Source organism: Lipotes vexillifer, unplaced genomic scaffold (assembly GCF_000442215.2).
Source record: "Lipotes vexillifer unplaced genomic scaffold, Lipotes_vexillifer_v1.1 scaffold902, whole genome shotgun sequence".
Classification (NCBI taxonomy): domain Eukaryota; kingdom Metazoa; phylum Chordata; class Mammalia; order Artiodactyla; family Lipotidae; genus Lipotes; species Lipotes vexillifer.
The window spans coordinates 412230-435516 of NW_006794304.1; the positions used below are offsets into that span (position 1 = coordinate 412230).

At 45.8% G+C, this 23287-nt stretch overlaps 1 protein-coding gene across 1 annotated transcript; it reads right to left on the minus strand.

The window, feature by feature from the left end:
- Positions 1-1874: 1874 nt before the first annotated feature.
- Positions 1875-22833, minus strand: F11R (F11 receptor). The gene is made up of 10 exons (XM_007467105.1): positions 22717-22833; positions 4359-4427; positions 4085-4192; positions 3755-3901; positions 3262-3464; positions 2984-3086; positions 2738-2845; positions 2496-2508; positions 2139-2187; positions 1875-2002 (listed from the first exon to the last, which is right to left on the minus strand). Exons 1-10 carry the CDS (start codon positions 22778-22780, stop codon positions 1967-1969), a joined length of 900 nt encoding a protein of 299 aa, XP_007467167.1. The 5' UTR covers positions 22781-22833; the 3' UTR covers positions 1875-1966.
- Positions 22834-23287: the final 454 nt, after the last annotated feature.

The window sequence follows — 23287 nt, forward strand, 5'->3', positions numbered from 1 at the left end:
AGCAGACGAGGTGTTTTCCAACTCAAGGGACTGTTGTAAGCTGGAGCAGTAAAGTCCAAGGCTGGTAAATAACTGACTCATACTCCTCACAAGTCGTGACCTAGGGAGTGAAGAGCCATTTGCTTCAGGCTTACAGGCACAATGATTCACCTCTGCTTCCCTGTGGCCTTTTCTCCACATCCCTCCCACCCTGTCCCCCAACAATGATACAAAACTGAAACATACTTCAAAAACCTCATTCTTACTGAACCGTTTCACAATCTCTACTTTTATTGACTAATTAGATTTTATTTCCATCTGGAAAGCTTATTTTTTACTGGTGCATGACGATACGATTTGGTTTTTGTTTTTCCTTCTGGATCCTTGATGAAAAGAAAACTCAGCTCTGTGATGGATTTTGTCAGATGAGGGAACAGAATCTGGCAAAGTGGTATTCAGTATCCTCCACAGAAGTTAGCAAAATCAATCCTAGAAGACCCCTTATTTGCCCTCTTGCTAGTTAATAAATAGACTGGGGCTGCTGGGGTAGAGGGAGAAACAGACTTAAGGGCAAAGAAGGGTCAAGATGGGACAAGGAAAGCAGTGGCAGGACTACCCTGCTCACTCCTGCTCTCCTTACACCTACCCCCTAAATAGACAAGCAGTACTACTTTAAACTACTAAAGAAGTGATTCTGAAAATGATTTGAGAAATCCTGCCTCAGGCTCTGGAGCTGCTTTTCCTGTAGCCTCAGGGAAGTATATTAGTGCATCTGGCTGCCAGAGGTGGCAGGGTGGGTGCTTCTCCTCTCACTGGGTGGATCAGACCAAGTAGAACCCAGAGTACACCATCACTTCACCCGGGGTGCCCTTCTCCTGCCACAAGAGGACACTGGAGATGAGGGTCCAATGTCTGCCTTGAAGGCAGGAACCAGGAAGGGGTAGGACAGTGAGCTAGGGACCAGCCCAGGTTGCTAGGAAGCAGGGCTTTGGGGATTTTCTTGTTTGTACTAAGAAGGAGCCCAGGTATTTCATTTCTCCCATTCCCACAGTACAATCTCACCAAAGAGCTAAGAAGCCCTCCAACACACACTCAATTTCAGTATAGAATTGATACCACACACACACACACACACACACACACACACACACACACACACACGCGCTCAGCAGAGCTGACTACTACACAAATTCCCACAACCCTGCAGACACATCTTAAAAGTGTGGGTCCAGTTGTTCCAGCTAAGGGAAGGGTGATGGCTTGAGCTACCAGCTCCAGCTTTCTTTTCTGTAGATCAGTGGTTTAAAAACTCTTCTGCTCCATGTGCCCTGAAAGCTTACTATGATCTCCACAACCAAAGCTCTTGTTTTCTCTACAGACATAGTTGCTGTCAGTCTGCTTGTGTTCAGAAAGAGGACGGTGCAGGAGGATCCCATGGCACTTCCGGCGGGAAGACAGAAGAAAGTGGGCCGCAGAGGCAGAAGAGACTTGACTTCATCACCAAACAACCATTTCAGCTGCTCCAGTCTCCAGTCCCCACTCTAGAACAGCTGGTACCGGTCCTCAGTACGGCAAGAAAGCGCCAAGGAACCAAGCTCCAGATCATTCCCTATGTGAGGACCGCTGCGCGCAGGGGGCAGCGAGTGCCCCGCCACCCACCCTCGCAGTCTCCTTGGAAGGGAACTCAGCAGGCATCAGTCAGGACTTCTGTCTGATCCCTCGTAGGGATGGGGGATGGGGGAAAAGAGCGTTAAACAAGTCCCAGGCCACTCAGCAGTGGTGGGAAGGGAAGGGAGGCAGGAAGGTGGAAGGTGCACATGGCAGACATTATTAAAAAAAACACATCCTAACTAAGATAAAAGTGAGGGCCCCTGTGGGGGCTAGAAGACAAATAAGGCATCCCGTGAAACTACAGACATCAGGGGCCAGAGTCTGGTAGCACCTGAGTAAGGCAAGCAGAGAGGACGGGAGATGAGCTGGACCAGGGTCACACCAAGAATGATGAGGTCTGTCTGAATTCCCCCTGGAGAAATAAAACATTCGAGTCAACTCTCTGCAGTCTTTGTTAGCTGATAATCCCCTGAATACATATAAACACAGTCTGGAAACCCCACACTCCAGCCGGGAGGACCTCCCCATCCCAGGGCAGGCATACTCACATCTCTTCGAGCAGTGGGCTGGCTGTAAATCACTTTCTTACTCGAGGTCCTACGGACAAGTCAGAAGATGGAGACACTCAGTCCCCTAGTCCCTCTCCTTAACCTCTGCTTGTTAACTTTAGAGGCCAGGACTGAGAACTTAACGGAAGCACAGAGTTCTCGGTAGGGAGGTTTGGGTGCAGGGAGAAAGGACAGGCACAGGACCATAGTGGACAGGGCTAGAAATCCAGATGTTTTTTTCCCTACCAGGCTAGTTGCCTTCCCCTCCAACCCCTTCCCCCGGGGAACATCTCAGCTTCAAACCATATACATCCATGTACTCAACCTTAGAGAGCTCTAGGACAGCAGCTCACTCACCCTTTCTTTGCTCCTGAAAGACAAGAAATGGGACCATGAGTGTCAGCAGGGTAGAAGACAGCATGGCGCAGGAAGATGGGGGACCTAGCGTGTGGCCCTGAGATAAGGGTGACCGGTGCTCCCTGGGAGGTAACCCCAACACACACGGGGCTCAGTATCAGGTCAGTACTCAGGTGGCACCCAAGAACGAGGCCCTGAGATGGGGATGATACAAAGGAGAGCCTTTGAGGGCAAATACTTACTGTCAAAGTAGCCTCGGTTATAGGCGAACCAGATGCCAAAAATCAAGACTCCAAGGAGAATGAGTGTTACAAGGACAGCTGCCACGATGCCCCCTACATTCAGCTCCGCTATGGGACACAAATGAGAGGTCAGGCACCTGAAAGCTCGTTCATGGCATTGCCAACATTGCCAAAGCCAGGATGGAAAGCAGACCCCAAACCCCACCCTGGGGTCTGAGCTCAAGCACCAGCCACGCCCTCACTCACCAGCATCCATGTGCACAGTGTCTGACTTCATGGGTGACCCATACCCATTCTGCGCCTCACAAGTGTAATCTCCAGCATCAGAGGCCGACACGGGGTCAAAGATCTGGAGGGCAGAAGACGAATTGGCTTCCTGCTTGAAGAAGCCAAGTACCTGTCTTTTATGTCTCCTGATCCTAATGCCAAGGTCACCTTGTTGCTTGCTCTAATCCCCCACTTTCGGGGGTTCTATAACCCTGCGACCCCCTCATACACATCTTTTACCCTGACCCCATCCGTACCAGCTCCCCCGTCTTATGGTTCAGGCTATAGGAAGAGTTGCTGAAAGCACGGTTGCTCTTGGGTTCCGTAGGCATCAGTACCCCATCCTTGAACCAAAAGTATTCAGAAGGCGGGGAACCGTCTGTCTCTGAGCAGGTCAGCACTGCTCGGGTCCCGATGGTAGCAGAGGCGGGGACATTGATTGTAGGCTTGGATGGAGGCACTGGGGAGGGGGAGAAGGTACTTGTCACAAGAGCGAGGGCTGCCTGAAGGCCAAGTAGCATGACACTACCATCCATCAGCTCTAGCCTTCCTTCCTTACTATGCCCTTAGTTTCCCCCTAACCAGGGGCTCGTTCTTCTCTGACAGCACCAGGACTCTGAACAACCCCCTCCCCAGCCCCACCGCCACGAGCATTTTCACCATCAGCGAGCTCCAAAGCTTAGCAGAGCCTGCTAAGGGTTTAGGGAAGCAATTGATTGCAAGCCCACATAGAAGACCTGTGGCACGTACCAAGCACAATGAGCTGGACAGTGACTTCCCCGTAGGTGTTGCCGCCTTCATCAGAGACCATACAAGTATACATCCCCGTGTCTTTCCGGGTCACAGAATGGAAGGTGATGCCACTGTCCGAAAAAGTAACTCGGTCCTCATAGGAAGCTACCAGGACAGAGGAAGCAGGGGCAGAGTGAGCTGGAAAGCTAAGAGAAGCTGGTGACGGTGGCACCCAAGGCACAGGGGTCTCTCTTCTTCCCCCAGGAAAGGCGACGGGAAGGCCCTGGGGACTTCAGCCCCAGTGCCCCCTGCAACCTAGGCAGCCAGCAAGGAGGTGGAGCGACTCACCTGTGATCTTGTTGTTATAGCAAACGAGGCTGGTGATGTCGCCATGGGCAAACTTCCACTCCACGCGCGGAGAGGAGAAGCCTGAGTAGGAGCAGGACAACTTGGCAGCTGCAGACAGGATCAAAGTGAGTGGGAGGAAGAAACAGCAGTAAATGGAGAAGCTGGGGAAGTGGCCCCAAACCACAGTCGGGGCTGGATGTTCCCCAGGGGTCTGCACCTGCTCACCTCCCTTCCCTCCAACTCCCACCACCCTCCACAGCCCCTCCCAACTCACGTTTATTCTCAGCAACTTGGACTACTGGTTCGGAAGTTTGCACTGCACCCCTGCCCAATGCCAGTGAGCCTGAGAAGAGAGGTGGGTCCATCAGGAGTGGACAGAGGAATGCTGTGGAGAGGGAAGAGCAGTCCCTGCTGATGGGCATCTAGGGCTGGGACTCTCCATGCTGAGATTCCAAGGTCAAGGGATTCAAGAGCTTCACGTGCCTCTCAGATCTCACACTTTCTCACCAATATTCTAAATATCTCTTAAAAATGCTTTTTGCTACAATTGCAGGCTAATACTTGCTTTAATCAACGGAAATAAAAGATTTCCTTCTAATGCAATTTCTTTATTTAAAAATATTTTCCCCGGGCTCCCCTGGTGGCGCAGTGGGTGAGAGTCCGCCTGCCGATGCAGGGGACGCGGGTTCGTGCCCCGGTCCCGGAAGATCCCACATGCCGCGGAGCGGCTGGGCCCGTGAGCCATGGCCGCTGAGCCTGCGCGTCTGGAGCCTGTGCTCCGCAACGGGAAAGGCCACAACAGTGAGAGGCCCATGTACCGCAAAAAAAAGTTTTCCCTCTGTGACTCCCAATAATCTAATCAGATTCCTCCTAGTCCAAGAGCAGCTTTCTAAATGACATTTCATGGTTCAGAGAAAGCTTCTCAGCAAATAATTGCAGTCACTTGTCAGACAATCCTGGCAGGAAGCCAGCAAAGCTGGAGGCAAGGGAGGGAAGAAAGGGAGGAACAATAATAGGATAATAATAATACATTTGTAGGGCCTTTTGTGCTTTTTAAAGTGTTTTCACATACAATTATATCATTTGATCCTTGAAACAAGCACGACAGATCAGCAGGACAAATATTATCATCCCAGTGTTACATGAGGAACTAAAGTAAAGAAATGTGTCTAAGATCACACAGCGGGTTCTGGACCAGAAGTGGGCTCAGATCATCTCATTAGAATCTCCTTCTGCCCAATGGAGAAGAGAAGGAAAATGTGGTATGTGGTGGAGGTGGAGAGAGGTGAGGAGAGGCAAGGCTAATTAAATAACATGGTGGGAGAGAGGCAGCAGGGCTCACAGGAGGGGCCCACACATCGCAAAATAAGCACCAGTGCCAGAGGATTCTAGGATGGTGTGAAATAGTTACCAACCTGCACTTACACAATTACTCTCATTCATGTTTTCAAAGCTCAAACTCATGAAGGATGCTTTATTTATAGCTTTAAGTCAAAGTCCTGTCTTCTTTAGATAAATGCAAGCATAACTGTTCAATGCAAGTACACTTTTTCATTATTAAATTACCCAAGTAACTGAATATGGTCTCTTGACCCTGAACCTCCCTTTTCTTATCTGAAACATGATGGGTTTCAACTAGATGTTCTCTGAAATCCTTTAGGTTCTTTTTCTTGTTTCTTTCTTTTCTTTTTCTTTTTTTTTTAAACCTGAAAGATTAAGTGGGGGGATTCCCTGGTGGCGCAGTGGTTAAGAATCCACCTGCCAAAGCAGGGGACACGGGTTTGAGCCCTGGTGCGGGAAGATCCCACATGCCATGCAGCAACTAAGCCCACGAGCCACAACTACTGAGCCTGCGTTCTAGAGCCTGCGTGCCACAACTACTGAAGCCCATGCGCCTACAGCCTGTGCTCCGCGAGAAGAGAAGCCACAGGAATGAGAAGCCCGCATACCGCAACAAAGACCAGCCCTGGCTCGCCTCAATTAGAGAAAAGCCCGCAGGCAACAGTGAAGACCCAACACAGCCATACATACATACATACTTACATAAATAAATAAATAAATAAATAGAAAAAAATAAAAGATTAAGTGGCTGATCCAAGTTTTCATAGCTAGGAAATGGCAGAGCTGAGATTAGCATACAGGTCTCTCCTATACCTCTTTTTTTCCCCTTATTATACCATACTTTTACACGCCATGCTGCTTTTCAGAAAAGCCATTAGTGTAATGGAGGCAAACTATGTACTAAAATATGATTCTTTTAAAAGTCAGGTCCATTTTATCTAGAAATTATTTCTAATCATATTACTTTGTATCTGTATATTTGGCATTAAATTTCAAAGTCAAATCTATAATCAGATGTAATAACAGATACAGAAATTAACCCAAATAGTCTTTACTAAATTGAAAACTGAGGACATGGAAGTCTCTAGCTCTCATCAAGAACGCTGACAATTAAGTGTTTTGATTTTTTGCCCAAGTCAACTTTCTCTGCTTTGATGATAGGAACTTTGTTTTTTTAAGATTCTCGAATTTTACAATTTGCTACCTGTGATGTACACCGAGATGTGCAAACCAGGTCTCAGGAATGAAGGACTTGTTGTCTCAGCTGCTGGGACTGCTGCCAGAAGGAGGCCTGCAGCCATCAGCCCTCTCTGAGGATACCCAGAACACTGCCTTGCCCAGGGCCATGCCTCCTACCAGGCAGCAACAGGGTCAGGACACCGGCATCCAATGCCTGATCAATGAGACAGGGGTAGTTCCCTGGTGACCTAGTGGTTAGGATTCTGGGCTTTCACTGTCATGGCCAAGGTTCAATACCTGGCCGGGGAAGTGAGATCGAGCAAGTCCCGCAGCCAAAAAAGAAAAAAAAAAAGGAACCAGCAAGAACTGACTTTTGGAGACTTCCCTGGTGGTTCAGTGGTTAAGACTCCACGCTTGCTTCTACTGCTGGGGGCTTGGGTTCGATCCCTGGTTGGGGAACTAAGATCCAACGTGCCACGTGGGACAAAAAAAAAAGGGAGGGAGGACACATATAATGTCCCATCTCAAAAAAAAAAAAAAAGTCCCATCTCTATTGCCCCAACTCCCCAACTTGGGACAACACTGAAGGGCTATTTCTGCTTCAAAGGTCCCTGTGCAGTAAGTTGAGGCCTTGTTGGGACTACAATGCAACTCAACTTTTCCCTCTGCCCAGTCCTGCTTCCCATAGGTGTGGATCCCAAGAACACTCCCTAATAAATGTCTTGGTACCATAATTGACATCTCAGAGTCAGTTTCCCAAGAACCCAACCTATGACACCACCCAAACGAAGAACAGCTTGTAATTAAACTAAAAACTAGCCTTTGAAATAAAGGGCCGCCCAAAAGAAAATAAATAAATCACAGCATATGAATTTGATGATTGTTTCTGCCTCACTTCTAACTTTAGCTGAAGTTCTTTTTTTTTTTTTTTTTAAGAAGATGTTGGGGGTAGGAGTTTATTAATTAATTTATTTATTTTGGCTGTGTTGGGTCTTCATTTCTATGCGAGGGCTCTCTCTAGTTGTGGCAAGCGGGGGCCACTCTTCATCGCGGTGCGCGGGCCTCTCACTATCACGAGCTCTCTTGTTGTGGAGCACAGGCTCCAGACGCGCAGCCTCAGTGGTTGTGGCTCACGGGTCTAGTTGCTCCACGGCATGTGGGATCCTCCCAGACCAGGTCTCGAACCCATGTCCCCTGCATTGGCAGGCAGACTCTCAACGACTGCGCCACCACGGAAGCCCTGAAGTTGTTTTTTGAGTCCTCTCAGATTATCAGATCTAAAACATGTGCAGGAATGACATCACCACATATATACACAAACATATTGGGCAACTGGCATCTTCCCCTTCTCATTAATTCTGACTGCTACTACCTAGTCCAGGCTTCTCTCCTCTTGCTTAAAATACAGGGCCCTTCACCTCAGGGCCTTCCCACCTTCCTCTGATGCAGGACTGTTGATGTCTGCCTGTGGCCTGACTGCAATACTCAAAAGTCTCCTGTGACTGCGTCTCACACCATGAGTCAAGTTCAGCCTCCCCACCATGTCCTTCCTTCCTAGTGACCCCAGGACACCTCAGACATCCTGATCCACGTTCCCCTTCTTGTTCCTGAACAAGCCTCTGGATCCAGACTGCCTGCATTCAAATCCCAGCTCTGTTACTTATAATCTGTGTGACCCAGGCAAGCCACTTAGTCACTTTGAACCTCAGTTTGCCTACTTGTAAAATGGGGATAATAAGAGTTTCTATGTCAAAGGGCTGCTGTTGAGAGTTAAACAAGCTAATACAAATAAAGTGCTTACAAGAGTGTCTGACCAACAGGAAGCACCAAGTAAGTATTATGTCTTATTATTATCATCATCTGCCCATAGGTCCTTCTGTACATACTTCTTTTTCTGACTTCAAAGTTTTCTTCAGTAAGACGTATAAATATATATAAATACTGCCGGAAAAATGCTTACATTCCAGCCCACTAAACCATCTCTCCTCTATCACTGTAATTGCCTTGGAAAGACCAACTCTTTTCTAGAGCTTCCCTGGTGGTAAAGTGGTTAAGAATCCGCCTTCCAGGGCTTCCCTGGTGGCGCAGTGGTTGAGAGTCCGCCTGCCAATGCAGGGGACGCAGGTTCGTGCCCCGGTCCAGGAGGATCCCACGTGCCGCGGAGCGGCTGGGCCTGTGAGCCACGGCCGCTGGGCCTGCGCGTCCGGACCCTGTGCTCCGCAACGGGAGGGGCCGCAGCAGTGAGAGGCCCGCAAGAATCTGCCTGCCAATGCAGAGGACATGGGTTCGAGCTCTAGGCCGGGAAGATCCCACATGCAGCAGAGAAACTAAGCCCATGCGCCACAACTACTGAGCCTGCGCTCTAGAGCCCATGCTCCGCAACAAGAGAAGCCACCTGCGCACCACAAGGAAGAGTAGACCCCTCTCGCCACAACTAGAGAAAGCCCAAGTGCAGCAACGAAGACCCAATGCAGCCAAAATACATAAATAAATAATTTATTTAAAAAAAAAAAAAAGACTAACTCTTTTCTAGAACCATCATGTATAGAGCAGCAGAGCTGAGGGTTTTCTCTCACAACACCCACAATTTCCCCATCCATTCTCCTCATCTATTTTATATGTTCCTTACCTCATCACGACCTCCCTTTTGCACTTAACCTTGGACCTATACTTGGCATACTGTACATACAAATGTCCTACTAGTTAACATGTTAAACAGAAACAGAAGGAAATTTCACCTTTTCCATTGTGATGTTTAATTTACTCCACGTTCACAACAAGAAAAACTACAAAGTCAAAGGCATCAATAGATTTTTTGGAAGGTGCGTGGTGAGAGGCCTTGTGGAGTGCGAAGGTGCTGCTATCGCTTCCAGTGGGGCTGGCATGACCACTGCGGGCTCGGCAAATGAAGCTCCTGAAATTCCAGACAACGTGGGAGACTGGCTTCGGGGAGTCTACCGCTTTGCCACCGATAGAAATGACTTCTGGAGGAACTTTTTTTTTTTAATTAATTAATATATTTATTTTATTTTTGGCGGTGTTGGGTTTTCACTGCTGCACATGGGCTTTCTCTAGTTGTGGTGAGTGCTGGCTTCTTACTGCGGTGGCTTCTCTTGTGGTGGAGCACAGGCTCTAGGTGCACAGGCTTCAATAGTTGTGGTACGTGGGCTCAGTAGTTGTGGCTTGTGGGCTCTAGAGCACAGGCTCAGTAGCTGTGGCGCACGGGCTTAGTTGCTCCACAGCAGGTGGGATCTTCCCGGACCAGGGTTTGAACCTGTGTCCCGTGCATTGGCAGGGGGATTCTTAACCCCTGGGCCACCAGGGAAGCCTCTTCCAGAGGAACTTGATCCTTAATTTGGGACTCTTTGCTGCCGGAGTTTGGCTGGCCAGGAATTTGAGTGACATTGACTTAATGGCACCTCAGCCTGGGGTGTAGCCGTAAAGATACATGGAACCCCTGTGCTGTCCTTGAACCTTCCATAAACAGAGCCCCCAATCTGTGACCATCACAAGACTTGCCCTGATGGCAGCTGAAGTTTAATTCAGATGGGCACCTTTCCTTCCCTGCTTGATTTCCTTTTCTTTGCTGAGTCCACTCAGAACACCCTTCTCTGGTCAGCAGGCAGGCTTCAGCTAAAGTGTTGTCCTCTGTTCTGTAAAGTTCTGTACATAGTTCCAAAGTTTCTGCAGGGGATGATCTTTGCTCTTGTCCTGAGGAAAAATCTAATGGTATTTCAACAAATAAAGACTGTACACAAAGACAAAAAAAAATAGACTTTTTGGCCCTTTCATGTACAGAAAACCTTCACTCAATCTTACACCCCTCTCTAGTGACAATCCTTTCCTCCCTTTCTCTCTAAACTTCTTAAACAAGTAGTCTACACACACTGTTTCCAGCCCAACATACACACACATTCACTGCTCAACCTACTGCAATACGTCTTTGGCTCTCACTTTGAAATTAAAATGGATTTTACTAAGGTCACCAATCGTATTCCTCAATTCTAAGATACCCTGATTATAAGATATAACATCAATTTAATAATAGTTTCTTGGGGGAACATCATATTAAATATGTACATGGGCTGTAAGTCACATCCCAATTTCCAAAACATTAAAGTCGTCTTATAATTAAAGATATCCAGTATTTGCTTTTTCAGTTACCTCCTGTGGCCTTTGTGAGATGTTTGACCCTACTAACCACTCGCCTCCTCATGCCACTCCACCCCCTTGGTTTCTGCGTTCAGCCCTTCTGGTCCTCCCCCCACCTCAGGGTTATCTTATTCGCCTTCTTGAACTTTGCTTCCTGTGTCCATCCCTTAGTATTACTAATCCCCAGCATTCCATGCCGTGCCCTTTCTCCTCTCCATATTCTCTCTAGGAAATCTCAAATACACAACATTCCGGTACACCAATGTATGGCCAGCTCCAGATACTACCTCTTGCCTGAGCTGCAGACTCCTACTGCTGTGCCTCCTGACGGTTCTACTTGGACTTCACACACCCCCTCCTGCAATCTCACACTGCTCATCATTTCCCACTACCTCTCGCTTCCCCTGCTCTCTCCAGGTTGGTGGTATCACCATTTACTTGGTCACTCACTCTAGAACCTTTTAAGCCATCACCATCTTTCCTTCACTCTAGTCAAACACCAAGCATTACAATGTCATCTCCCAAATCTCCCTCAAAGTTGGCCCCTCCTCTCCAGACCCACTGCCACTTTTTAGAACCATCATCATCTGAAGAATTGCATTTGGTCTCTCAATAGGTTTCTCTGCCTTGTTTAATTTTGACCCACTCACATCCCTCCTCCACCTCACTGCTAGAGAAAGAGTTGACATTTATTGAGCAATTACTATATTATATGCCAGGCACTGCTATAAGCACATTACATGGATTTAATTCCTACAACAACCTTAGGAGTTGGGTGATACTGTTATTATCACCTCTGTTTTCTACATGGGGAAACTGAGGCCCAGAGCAGTTAAGTGTTGGTACAGCTTCAAATCAAGGCAGTCCGATTCCAGAGACTGGGCTACACTATACAGCCTTCTAAAAAGTGCAAATCTAACACTTGCTTCAAGCTTCCAATGATTCCACATTACCTGTAAGATAAAATCCAAATTCTTCAGCCAGGCAAGAGTTCTAGCACCAACCGACCTGGTGATAAGCTTATCATCTTCACCACACTCCCTATTCTTGCAATTTACCCTCCAGCAATACAAAACTACTTACAATTCCCAGCAAAGACGTGCAGTTTCACAACCTCTGCCTTTGCTTATGCTATTCCTGTTATACGGAACACCCTGTCCCCTCTTTCTCCACCTGGTCAGCAGGTATTCAAACACATTACTTTGTGGGAAATGACTTACCCCACCCCCGATCCTCACCACAGACAAGTTAAGGTCTCTTTCCTAGGCTTCCACTACCCCATGCAAAACACTGTCAAAGCACTTCCCACATTATAATGACATCATCTATGCGCCTGTATCTCTCCCTTATCAGGAAGTAAACTACCAAAGGAGCAGGGATAATGTGTTAATCTATCATTCTGAGTTCTCAGCACTTAGCATAATGCCTGGTACAAACTGACATTGAACAACATAGAGCCTTAACAAATTAGGTCAGAGCAGACCATTCACTATAACATCTACTTGTTAAGGTTTATCTACAAAGATAAGCCCATTTTTCAAATTGGCAGATGGGGCACACCCAAATAAAGAAAAAATAAACTTGGGACTTCCCTGGTGGTCCAATGGGTAAGACTCCACGCTCCCAATGCAGGGGGCCTGGGTTCGATCCCTGGTCGGGGAACTAGATCTCGCATGCATGCCACAGCTGAGAGTCTGCATGCTGCAACTAAGAAGTCTGCATGCCACAAGCAAGAAGTCCACACGTCACAACTAAGACTCGGCACAACCAAAGTAAATAAAAAAATAAATATTTTTAAAAAGAAGAAGAAAAAACAAACTTGATTCAAACCCAATCTTTAAAAAATTGTAATACTAGCAACAGTGTGTTTTTTTTAAAAAAAATGTTTAGTTCTCAGAAGAAGAAAAAAGAGCGTTCTATTAATCTTTTTTTTAATTTAGCTTCACAATTTAAGAATTAAGTGTTTTTAATTTGCTTCATAGTTATGAAACAGAATTAAAGTTCTCTGCACATGAGTGCTTTCCACCTGCCATTTTGCAAAAGGGCCTCATTTCTGCACCTGGGCTGCAGTGTGTCTGTAGGTGTCTGCATGCACAACAGTAGAGGCTGGTTTCTCACAACCAGTAGAAGTGTGCAGAGCCAATGCAAGGTCTGCACACATTTTAGACCTTCTAATGCAAGGTCTAAACTGGGCGGAGGGGGGAAATGGGGAAAAGATGTGAATCCATTTACAACACCCCCATTTCTTTTATGATCACAAGAGCAACCCAAGACTCCAAGTAGACCCAAGCCATCTGAGGAGACACCTGGCTAGATCACTGCTCTTTCTGCAGAATCTTCAAAATGGTTCATGGTTTTTACGGATTGAATTGTATTGCCTCAAAATTCATATATGAAAGCCCTAACCCCCAGTACTTCTGAAAGTGACTGCATTTGGAGACAAGCCCTTTAACGATGTAATTAAGTTACAGTGAGGACCTTAGGACATGTCCTAATCCAATCTGATTGGTGTCCTTCTACAAAGAGACACCAAGGGTGCTCATGCATAGAGGGGATGACCATGTGAAGAGGCAGCAAGAGGGCTGCCATTGTAAGCCAAGGAGAGGCTTCAGAGGAAACCATCCCTCCAGCACCATGATCTTGGACTTCTGGGCTCCAGAACTGTGAGAAAATAAATTAGTGTTGTTCAAGCCACCCAGTCTTTGGTATTTTGTCATGGCATCCAAGCAGACCAACACAAAGGTTTAAATTGGGCATCAGCTGTGGACATTCTGGTTGAATCTCCAGTCACTACAGCCTTGACTCAAGTATGCACAGTGAAAGAATCAATATTCTGCACAGCAAAGGAAATCACCAACAAAATGAAAAGGTAACCTAGAGAATAGGAGAAAATATTTGCAACTCACTTATCTGACAAAGGGTTAATATCCAAAATGTGTAAAGAACTCATACAATTCAATAGCAAAAAAACCTAAACAATCTGTTTTAAAAATTGTCAGAGGATCTGCATAGACATTTTCGCAAAGAAGACATACAGATGGCCAACAGGTACATGAAAAGATGCTCAACATCATTAATTATCAGGGAAATGCAAATCAAAACCACAATGAGATATCACCTCACACCTGTTAGAATGGCTATTATCAAAAAGACAAGAAATAGGGAATTCCCTGGTGGTCCAGTGGTTAGAGCTCCATGCTTGCTTCCACCGCAGGGGGCACGGCTTCGATCCCTGGTCAGAGAACTAAGATGCCATGATGCACAGCATGGCCAAAAAACAAAAACAAAAACAAGACAAGAAATAACAATTGTTGGTGAGAATGTGGAGAAAAGGGAACCCTCATGCAAAGCTCATGTTGGTGGGAATGTAAATGGGTACAACCACTGTAGAAAACAGTATGGAGGGTCCTTACAAAGTTAAATATAGAACTATCATATGATCCAGCAATTCCACTTATGGGTAGTATTTATCCAAAGAAAATGAAAACACTAACTCAAAATGCTACATGCAGCCCCCTGTTCACTGCAGTATTACTTACAACAGCCAAAATAGGGAAATATCTTGAGTGTCCATCAATGGATGAATGGATAAAGATTTGGTATATATATATATATATATACACACACACACACACACACACATACATATATATATATATATATACACATACATATATATATATACACACACACATATACGATGGAATATCATTCAGCCATAAACAAGAATGAAATCTTGCCATTTGTGACAACAGGGATGGACCTTAAGGGCATTATGCTAAGTGAATTAAGTCAAACAGAGAGTCCAATACCACAGGATCTCACTTATATGTGGGATCAAAAACAAACAAACAAAAAAACCCCAAGCTTACAGATACAGAAAACAGATTGGGTGATTGCCAGAGGTGAGGAGTGGGGGGTTGGGAGGCAAAATGGGTGAAGAGGCTCAAAAGGTACTAACTTCCAGTTATAAAATAGATAAGTCGGGGCTTCCCTGGTGGCGCAGTGGTTGAGAGTTCGCCTGCTGATGCAGGGGACACGGGTTCGTGCCCCGGTCCGGGAAGATCCCACATGCCGCGGAGCGGCTGGGCCCGTGAACCATGGCCGCTGAGCCTGCGCGTCCGGAGCCTGTGCCCTGCAACTGGAGAGGCCACAGCAGTGAGAGGCCCGCGTACCACAAAAAACAAAAAAACAAAACAAAACAAAAAAAATAGATAAATCATGGAGATGTAATGGGCAGCATGGTGACTATAGTGAATAATACTGTATTGCATATTTAAAAGTTGCTAAGAGAGTAGACCTTAAAAGTTCTCATCACAAGGAAAAAAATTCTGTAATCATGTATGGTGATAGATGTACATTTACTGTGGTGATCATTCTCCAATAACTATAAATATATATAATTATGTTGTACACCTGAAACTAAAATAATGTTGTATGCAAAATATACCTCAATAAAATAATTTTTAAAAAAATCAACAGAATTCTTGAGGACTTCTGCAAGGTTTGTCCTATACTTTTAATTAATTATATCCAAATTCTAGACACATGTTACTGAGCATGACCAAATGAATAAAATAATAGCATGAATAAAATAATAGCAGCTAACATTTCTTGAATACTATGTACCAGATACTCTTCTGAGCCCTTTACAGGTTTAATTCATTTAATTCTTGTAATAATGCTATGAAATAAATATTATTATTGCTCCCATCTTACATGTGAGTTAATCGGGGCACAGAATTGAAGTAATTTGCTCAAGTTCACAAAGCTAGTAGGAGGCAGAGCTAGGATTCTAACCCAGGTAATCTAGCTCCATGGTATGATACATTACACAACTATGTAAAACAAAAACAAATAAAAATAACCATATTGCCATCGCAAAGGTCAAGGTAAATCAATGTGTTCAGGCATAGAAATATGTCCAAAATGTAAAAACAATATGTAGAACATGACCCTATTTTTACAAATAATAAAAATAACCCAAATATACACATAAAGGAATCTCTAAGAATAGACTCCAAACACTTGACAGTGCATATTATCTGAGAGATGAGAATACAGGCAGCTTTTCTCTTCTATGTTCTACATTTGTATAATAAACAAGTATGTATTAAGTGTTTTAATTTAAAGAAAAAAGAGTGGGAAGGGGAATAAAAAGGGGAAAAAATAATAAAGATCACAAGAAGCAAAGAAAAATAAAACAAAGCAAGAAAGGAGAGGCAAAAACAAAGGCAAAAAGAAAGGAAGGATGATAAAGAATAACAGGAAATACCCAAATACTGACACACCAGGAAGCACAGAAGGATTAAATAAGACTTTAAAGGTGAAATGAAGTAACAGATGAGTAAGGGATAGACTATTACACTATCAAGATTCTGTATGTGAGTCTGATAAATTTCAAGGAGAGAAAAAGGGCAGGAAGAAATGAGAGCACATGCATTGTCTCATTAAAAACCCTGTGAGGAGGAAAGAAAAAGAAAAAGAAAAAAAAACCCTGGGAAGACAAGTACTATTGTTATCATCCCATTTTATAGATGAGAACATTGAGGCTTAGCATAGTTGCCCCAAATCACACAGCTGCAAACAACAAAGTGGGAATCTTAACCCAAGTGTGCCTAACTCTGAGTCTCCAAAACTACTGCACTACACAGCATCTTCGGCAGAGCAGCAAGAAAACACCATTCATACTTCAAGATCCTGTTCCAGTGTCCCTTGATGCATCATGCCTTCCCCCAATCAAAATTAATCTCTCTCCAACTTCTAGGAATATAGCCTAAGAAAATAAAATAATTAAAGGTAAGCTTAAAGATGTATGTTCAAGGACAATTTAATGTATTTCATACAGCAAAGAAAAAAAAAAACCTAAACGCTCAACAAAAGGTGAACAGTTAATTACAGGATAGCCATACAGTAGAATACTATAGAAGGGATTTTGTTTAAAGTGTATTTTGCTAAAAAAAAAAAAAAAAAAAAAAAAAAAACAGGACATGCTACCACCATACCAGGGCACATAGATGTTCCAAAAAAAAAAAAAAAAAAAAAAATACAGTCAGGACATGCTACCACCATACCAGGGCACATAGATGTTCCTATCCTCTCTGTCATAGAACGTAGTCACCTACCTCATTTAAAACTAGTATTCAGTCATTAACTAATAATCTAAACGAGAAGGGATCTATAACACAGTTTTGTTTTTTACCACTGTAATTCCTACATAATCTGACAAACCGGCCACAGCTCAAAGTAGCATTAGTACACAGTTTGGTTTAAACATTGATATCTATGGATTTCTGTTGAGCTGGTGTGACCCTAATCAATTTCTGCCCACAGAGCCAAGACTTAAGGAAAAGTCAGTGACACCAAATGGCCATTTTATTTTTTCTGATATATTTTGCACAGGTCAGCTATACCACACATTTATTCATAGTGGAAAGACTAGAATAAAACCAGCAATCAGTGTTTATCTCTAGATAATAGGATGACATGTGATTTTACTTTCTCTATATCCCTGTTTTCCCATTATTCCACATTGAACATCTATTATTTCTTAATAAAAAATTTATCATTTAAAAAAATAACTCTTGGGCTTCCCTGGTGGCGCAGTGGTTGAGAGTCCGCCCGCCGATGCAGGGGACGCGGGCTTGTGCCCCGGTCCGGGAGGATCCCACATGCCGCGGAGCGGCTGGGCCCGTGAGCCATGGACGCTGAGCCTGCGCGTCCGGAGCCTGTGCTCCGCAACGGGAGAGGCCACAACAGTGTGAGGCCCGCATACCGAAAAAAAAAAAAAAAGTAACTCTTTCCTTCTATGCTCCCCAAACATTTCATGCTTCGATGACAGCCCCTGACGCACGGTGCTCTGGATTCTACTTAGTCAGTATATGTCTGTAGTTCCTTGAGAAGAGAGAAACCAAATTATGTTTGTATCCGCCCCCGTTCCTAGCACTGTGTTTTCCCGCTCTGAAGCAATGCTGTGATGAGAAAGTGGTCACAGAGGGTGGAGGCATCCAGACATCTGACAGAACCCACCAACAACCGCCCCCTTGTACACGCAGGTCAAACCCACAACAGAAAACCTACTTCATTCTGCTGCTTTACTAAGAAATCTTTGTTTTCTCTATGCATCCTGTTAATTATTAGAATTTTCCTTAAGTTGTTTTCGTGCAATGAGTTTGTTTTGATCCATTTAAAAACAAACAAACAAAGGAAGGAAAAGGATGGAAGCCAGCCAGCCAGCCAAGCTAGTCTCTGGTTTTCTCTAAGAATTCATCCAAACTTCCCCTCTACGCAGATGAGCCTCATAGAACACTCGCACTGTAAGGGAGCTAGAGCCTTGGAATAGGGAAGATAAGTCAAAGCCTTGGAAAGCCCGCAGCTACAGTGTGTTCACGGTTTACCTAATGTGGGCTAATTGTTACAATACCTGACTCCCCTCAGAGCTTCTTGATAGCAGATGTTATTCGCTTTTTATCCCTAATCTCTAGCACAGTGCTCATAACATAGTAAACACCAATGTTTATTGGATTAACAAATGAATTTGACATTGCAATACAATTAGAACCTGGACCCAGGGCTCCCACCACCAGTTTGCACTTTCCTTCCCACCGCTCAGCTCACCCTGTAGAGACTGAAGTCGCTCCTGGGGGTTGGGGTGGGACAGATAAGGAATGCGTGGGCAAGAGGAAGGCTCTGTGAGCCCAACAACAGGCTGGGCTAAGTCTAAACAGCCAGGCTTGGCTGTACTTTCAGTAACGTCGTTCAACTGGCAAGGCCCTCTGAGGATGGTGGAAAGTGGTGATGGCAGTGTAGGACAGGAGAGCTTTCACGCCATTGCTCCCTCCTGCCCTCTCTCAGCAGAATTTCCAGTTCTACCTGCTCAGCTCTCCTCCCCCACCCATCTCCCCATTACAAGGGAAGGCTCTGCCTGCCTGCCCAGGGCTCACTCCAGGGGGCCTGGCATCAAACTTCCTGCCAACCAGCTGCTTCCTCCTGTCCTACACACTGTAAAACAAATGACCCCAGGCGGACTTTAGACAGAAACTCTGCTTATCAGGGAGTCCCAGGCAGATGAACTCTGAGTTTTCAATGCCTGGAACACCCCAGGATGTATCCACTCACATTACATCTCACAACCCCCTGACAACACTGAAACCTCTTCCACAATTACGTTTGACAAGTGGCCATCCAGATCTTCCCTGAACGTCTGGAGGAAGCAGGTCTGAGTTTAGAGATTCCCCAAGGTCTTTCCTCAATGCTAACAGATGTGAAAAACAAGCCCCATCATTTCCTAATCTCTCACATAAAATGTATATAGCTTTTAAACCTGTCTTTGATCAGGAGTGTCAGCCACTTCTGAGTCCGCGGAACAGATGCCCCTTGACCCAGAGGACTTGGGGAGGAGGGCGGAGGGGAGGGGGTGGAATATTCTAATGGCCAAGGCCACACCACCAATATGAAAAGATCTCCAGGGTATATTAAATGAAATAAACAAGATACAGGATGGAATACAATGAATATAGTGTGCCTCTTTCTGTGTAAGAAAAGGGAAAAGAAAGAAATATATATTTATATATACTGATATTTGTATAACAAAACACTGGAAAGATGTATAGGAAACTAGGGGAGATATGGAGTGAACAGGAACAGGGTGGGACTGATAACCCGACTCTTTTATATCATTTTGATTCTCGTACCACACTAATGTATTAACCTCTTCTAAATAAATAAACTTTGTTTTTTTTAATTACAGCAGCTCCACCCTAAGCCAAAGCTAGGTTGGAGACTCCAGGCAAGCCCAGATCACAAAGAAACTGAAGAGAAATAGCATAAAGTGAAAAGTGTCCTGGAGCCAGGAGGGAAAGACTAAGACACTGGAATTCCACTACCACTCACTTCCTAGTTCCAACTTGCTGTGTCACTAGTTTCTAGGTTCCGGTTTCGAGGGAACAATTCTTTTCCTGGGAGTAATTTCAACCCCCCAGTAGAGAGAGGGGAAAGGAGGAGTGACTCACCAATCTACAGTGTGAGGTAAATCTAGCCCTGAACAGCAAAGCTAGAAAGGCAGAAACATCAATACGAAAGAAACACCGGGACTCACAGACTGACCCAGACACAGGGCAGCAGTTCCTCCCTCCTGGAATGTTTCAGTGAAGTAAGAGGTACATGAAGTAAGAGGTGTGTGTGCAAACACCAGGATTCCAACCTAGGTTTCCTCTTTCTGCTCTGCAGTTACACCAAAAAGTCATCCTATGCACACACCACCCTGCTAAGCAGAAATGCCTCTTCCTGCCTGGGAGATAGCTGGAAACTTTTCTAAGCACAGGCTCTCCACGGGGAGGGAGACTAGTACTCTCTGTCACCAGTTTTACTTTTCCCAGGCCCAGTTCTCCCAGTGTTTAGTCTCCAACCCTGTCTCAGTAGGCTCAGGCCTTCCTCTCCTCTAGGTTCCCCCAGGCTGGGGTTGGACCTTTGCTTTATCCTTTCTTCTTCCTCCCTGATGGCAGAGCCCACATGAGGAGCCGCCCTGGAGGGAGGAGGGAGAACCTGCAGGCATCCTATATATGATTCCAGTATCCCAAGGGCAGAGGACAGACTAGACGCCCAAAAAAGCCCCTACTTTTTCACTCTCGCCTTTTGGAATCTAGTAGGGTCTCTCCCTGCTTCCTTTGACCTGCTCTACTATAGGCAGCATCCTTTCATCCTCACAAAATCCAAAGGGGATAAAAGCTGCCCGATAATAATCATTTCATGTATATGTAATGTAGCTATTATCCCAGTTGATCCTCAGGACAAGGTTAGGACAAGTATTATTACTCCCGTTTTACAGATGAAAAGACTGAGTTACTAGCCTAAGATCACAAATAAGGCAGAAAGCCAAGCTAGAACCCAGGTGGGATGGCCTGGCTGCTATCTCCATCCTCACGGTGCTAACCAAATTGCTCCCCCCAGGTCTAGCCCTATTTACATGTGACAAGGTCAGTTCCTCCAGTATCTCCTGGACATGTTACTCTCTAGGATCCACTGTCCTATCAAGCTAATACAACATCATCTCAAGCTCCGTCTAAACCACTGTTTCTTGAGTCCCTGAACAGACTAGAGGACACTCCCAAGCTCACAAGGGTGATATCACAACTCTTTCAGTGTCAGTATGTGATTATTATAGAAAATGAGGGGGAGAGAAAAGAAAAAGGAAAAGGGAGAAGAATGCAGCTCTAGGAAGCGTATAAGCCTGACAAATACTGTCACAAATAATTACTGACTCAGAAACTTCTAGGTTGGGGGTGGGGAGTACTGGGACAGCACAAGTGTTGGCAAAGTGTTTAGTACTGAGTACCACACAGAACCAAAAAATGACCATGGGTGTCACTAGCAGTTCTAAGATACAGACAGAAGTAAATGGGGAAGAAGGGGAGGAAAAGAATGGAAACTGAAGAAAAGGGGGAAATGGAGGAATAGAATGAAAGGGAGAAGTGAGAAAAGAAAGAATCTAGTGGGAAAGAAAAACTGAAAAAGTTAGGTAAGATAGTGGACTCTGGAGCAGTATCCCAAACTGATGTTTTGATATCCTGGTTCCTGTGCCACAGGGTGCCTGAGACGCTGGAGCCAGAAGTGGGAAAAGGAGAAGTCAGTTAGGAGACTTTGGTTCCAGTCCCAGGTCCTTTTGTCAATCTGGAAAAGTCATTTCCCCTCTTTGTACCTGTTTCCTTATCTGTACAATAGGGAGAGGATTCGACTTGTCACTGGTCCAGTCCACCCCAAATGTTAATGTTTTTGTGATAAGGGACAAAGGAGTAGTCAATTCATCTGCCTTAAGACACCCTTCAAACAAAGCAAAGTGAATTACCTTTTAACTGCTAATACTGATCATAATTGTTCACTTCTTTTGTTTCCTAAAACATGGATGTTGAGGGGGAAATGGAGAATCTTACAGATCCCCTACTGACACAACTATCCACAGAAGCGCACACACAGACACTCAAGAATCAGACAGATAAGTGTACAGGTGCTGACACAGGTAGACTAAGGCACAAACCACACACTCGGCCGGGCACAAGCATATCTATAGACGGAGGCCTGCCCCAACAAGTGAGTCTCATTGTTCCACAGGAAAGGGAGTTTACAAAGGAAACAAAAACTCTCAAACAAGGCCAGGGGGGAGGGCAGAGTTCTGGCTCTGAGAAGGAACCAGCCAACCAAAAGACAGGACCTCCCCCTGCGAATAGTCACTCAGTCAACATTTATTAAGGACTCTGGAAGTAGTTGTTCTAGAAAGGAACTTTGAATGTTGTGCTCTGAGAAATTTTAGGTTTCAATTTTATTTCCTTTTTTTTTTTTTTTCCAGATTTTGCACCTAGACACTTTTCCCAGAGCAACAAGCGCAACCCAAAAATCCGGGGAAAGCTAAAGAAACCCTTCAGCAACAGCCAAGGAAAGAAACTTCCGCCCCACCCCACCTCCATTAGACTCTCTCTGAGGACCCTTAAGTAGCAGAGCATCCAGGGGCCAAGGGAGTCAGGGTACGAGAGGCTTCCGACTTCTCTCGGGTTGTTCTCGGATGTTGGATGCGTGTTGGAGGGGCAGGATGGCCCCCTTCCCAGGTGTGTGATCCCGGCTGAGCAGGGCCCTCGCGCCCACCGGCCCTCACCAGGAAGTGAGGATGAAGGAAAGGGGAACCAACCTCTCCCCGTTATTTCTGGTGAACGTGCGGAAAGGCAGCTCCCTCCCGGGGGATGTAAGAGGAGGGGTCATTATTCACCAGTGTGGGGGAGGGGAGCCAGCCACTCACCAGGGTAAGGGGGACGGGAAAGAAGAGGGACGAGCCAGGGCTGGAAAGAGGACTAGGAGGGTGAGCCGGACCGGTTTCTGAACCCCTCCCCTCCCGCGGACAAGAGGTGTGGGGAGCGCCTCCCTCCAACCTCTGACCAGACCCACAGATTCCTCCAGAAGCTCCGGGAACTTACACAGGATCGTCGATGTGAAGAGAAGCAACTGTTTCCTCCCGACTTTCGCCTTTGTCCCCAACATGATCAAGATCCCGATACGACAGTAGTCACCGGAGCCCGGGAACAGACACAGCTTCGCCCCACAGGAGCGCGGGGACTAAACTCCAGCCGCCAGGTTGAACCCAGCCCAGCCCTTCCCTTCACGCCCGATTGGTCGACGCCCCGCCTCTCCACATTCCGATTGGTGAAAGGAGCCGCCGCTCCACTGAGTGATTCACCGTCGCCAGGTGCAACTCCGCCCACTACTCCCCTCTAGGGCTGACTGGCGCATTTCCAAGACAAAGCCGCCTCTGATTGGGCCAGGAGACTGTCGCATAAGGAGACCCAGACCTCACCTTCTGCAGGTGAGGACACTGTGATTGGGCGGCGTTCCTGAAGTAGGGACTTTCTGACTGGCTAGGTTTTGAGTTGGAGCTGGAAGATTAGAGGAATACCTTAAAGGAGGTGGTAGGGAAGGTAGTCGTACTGTGGGACTCGAGAGAGACAGGCCTGAGTTCTTTTGTTTGTTTGTTTGTTCGAATGTAAATTG

Coding starts and splice junctions, on each gene's coding strand:
- F11R (XM_007467105.1), bottom strand. CDS start 22,780: ATGTTGGGGACAAAGGCGAAAGTCGGGAGGAAACAGTTGCTTCTCTTC. Junction 4,193..4,358: donor CCAAGTTGCTGAGAATAAAC/GTGAGTTGGGAG, acceptor TCCTGTCTGCAG/CTGCCAAGTTGTCCTGCTCC. Junction 3,087..3,261: donor ACCATAAGACGGGGGAGCTG/GTACGGATGGGG, acceptor TCTGCCCTCCAG/ATCTTTGACCCCGTGTCGGC.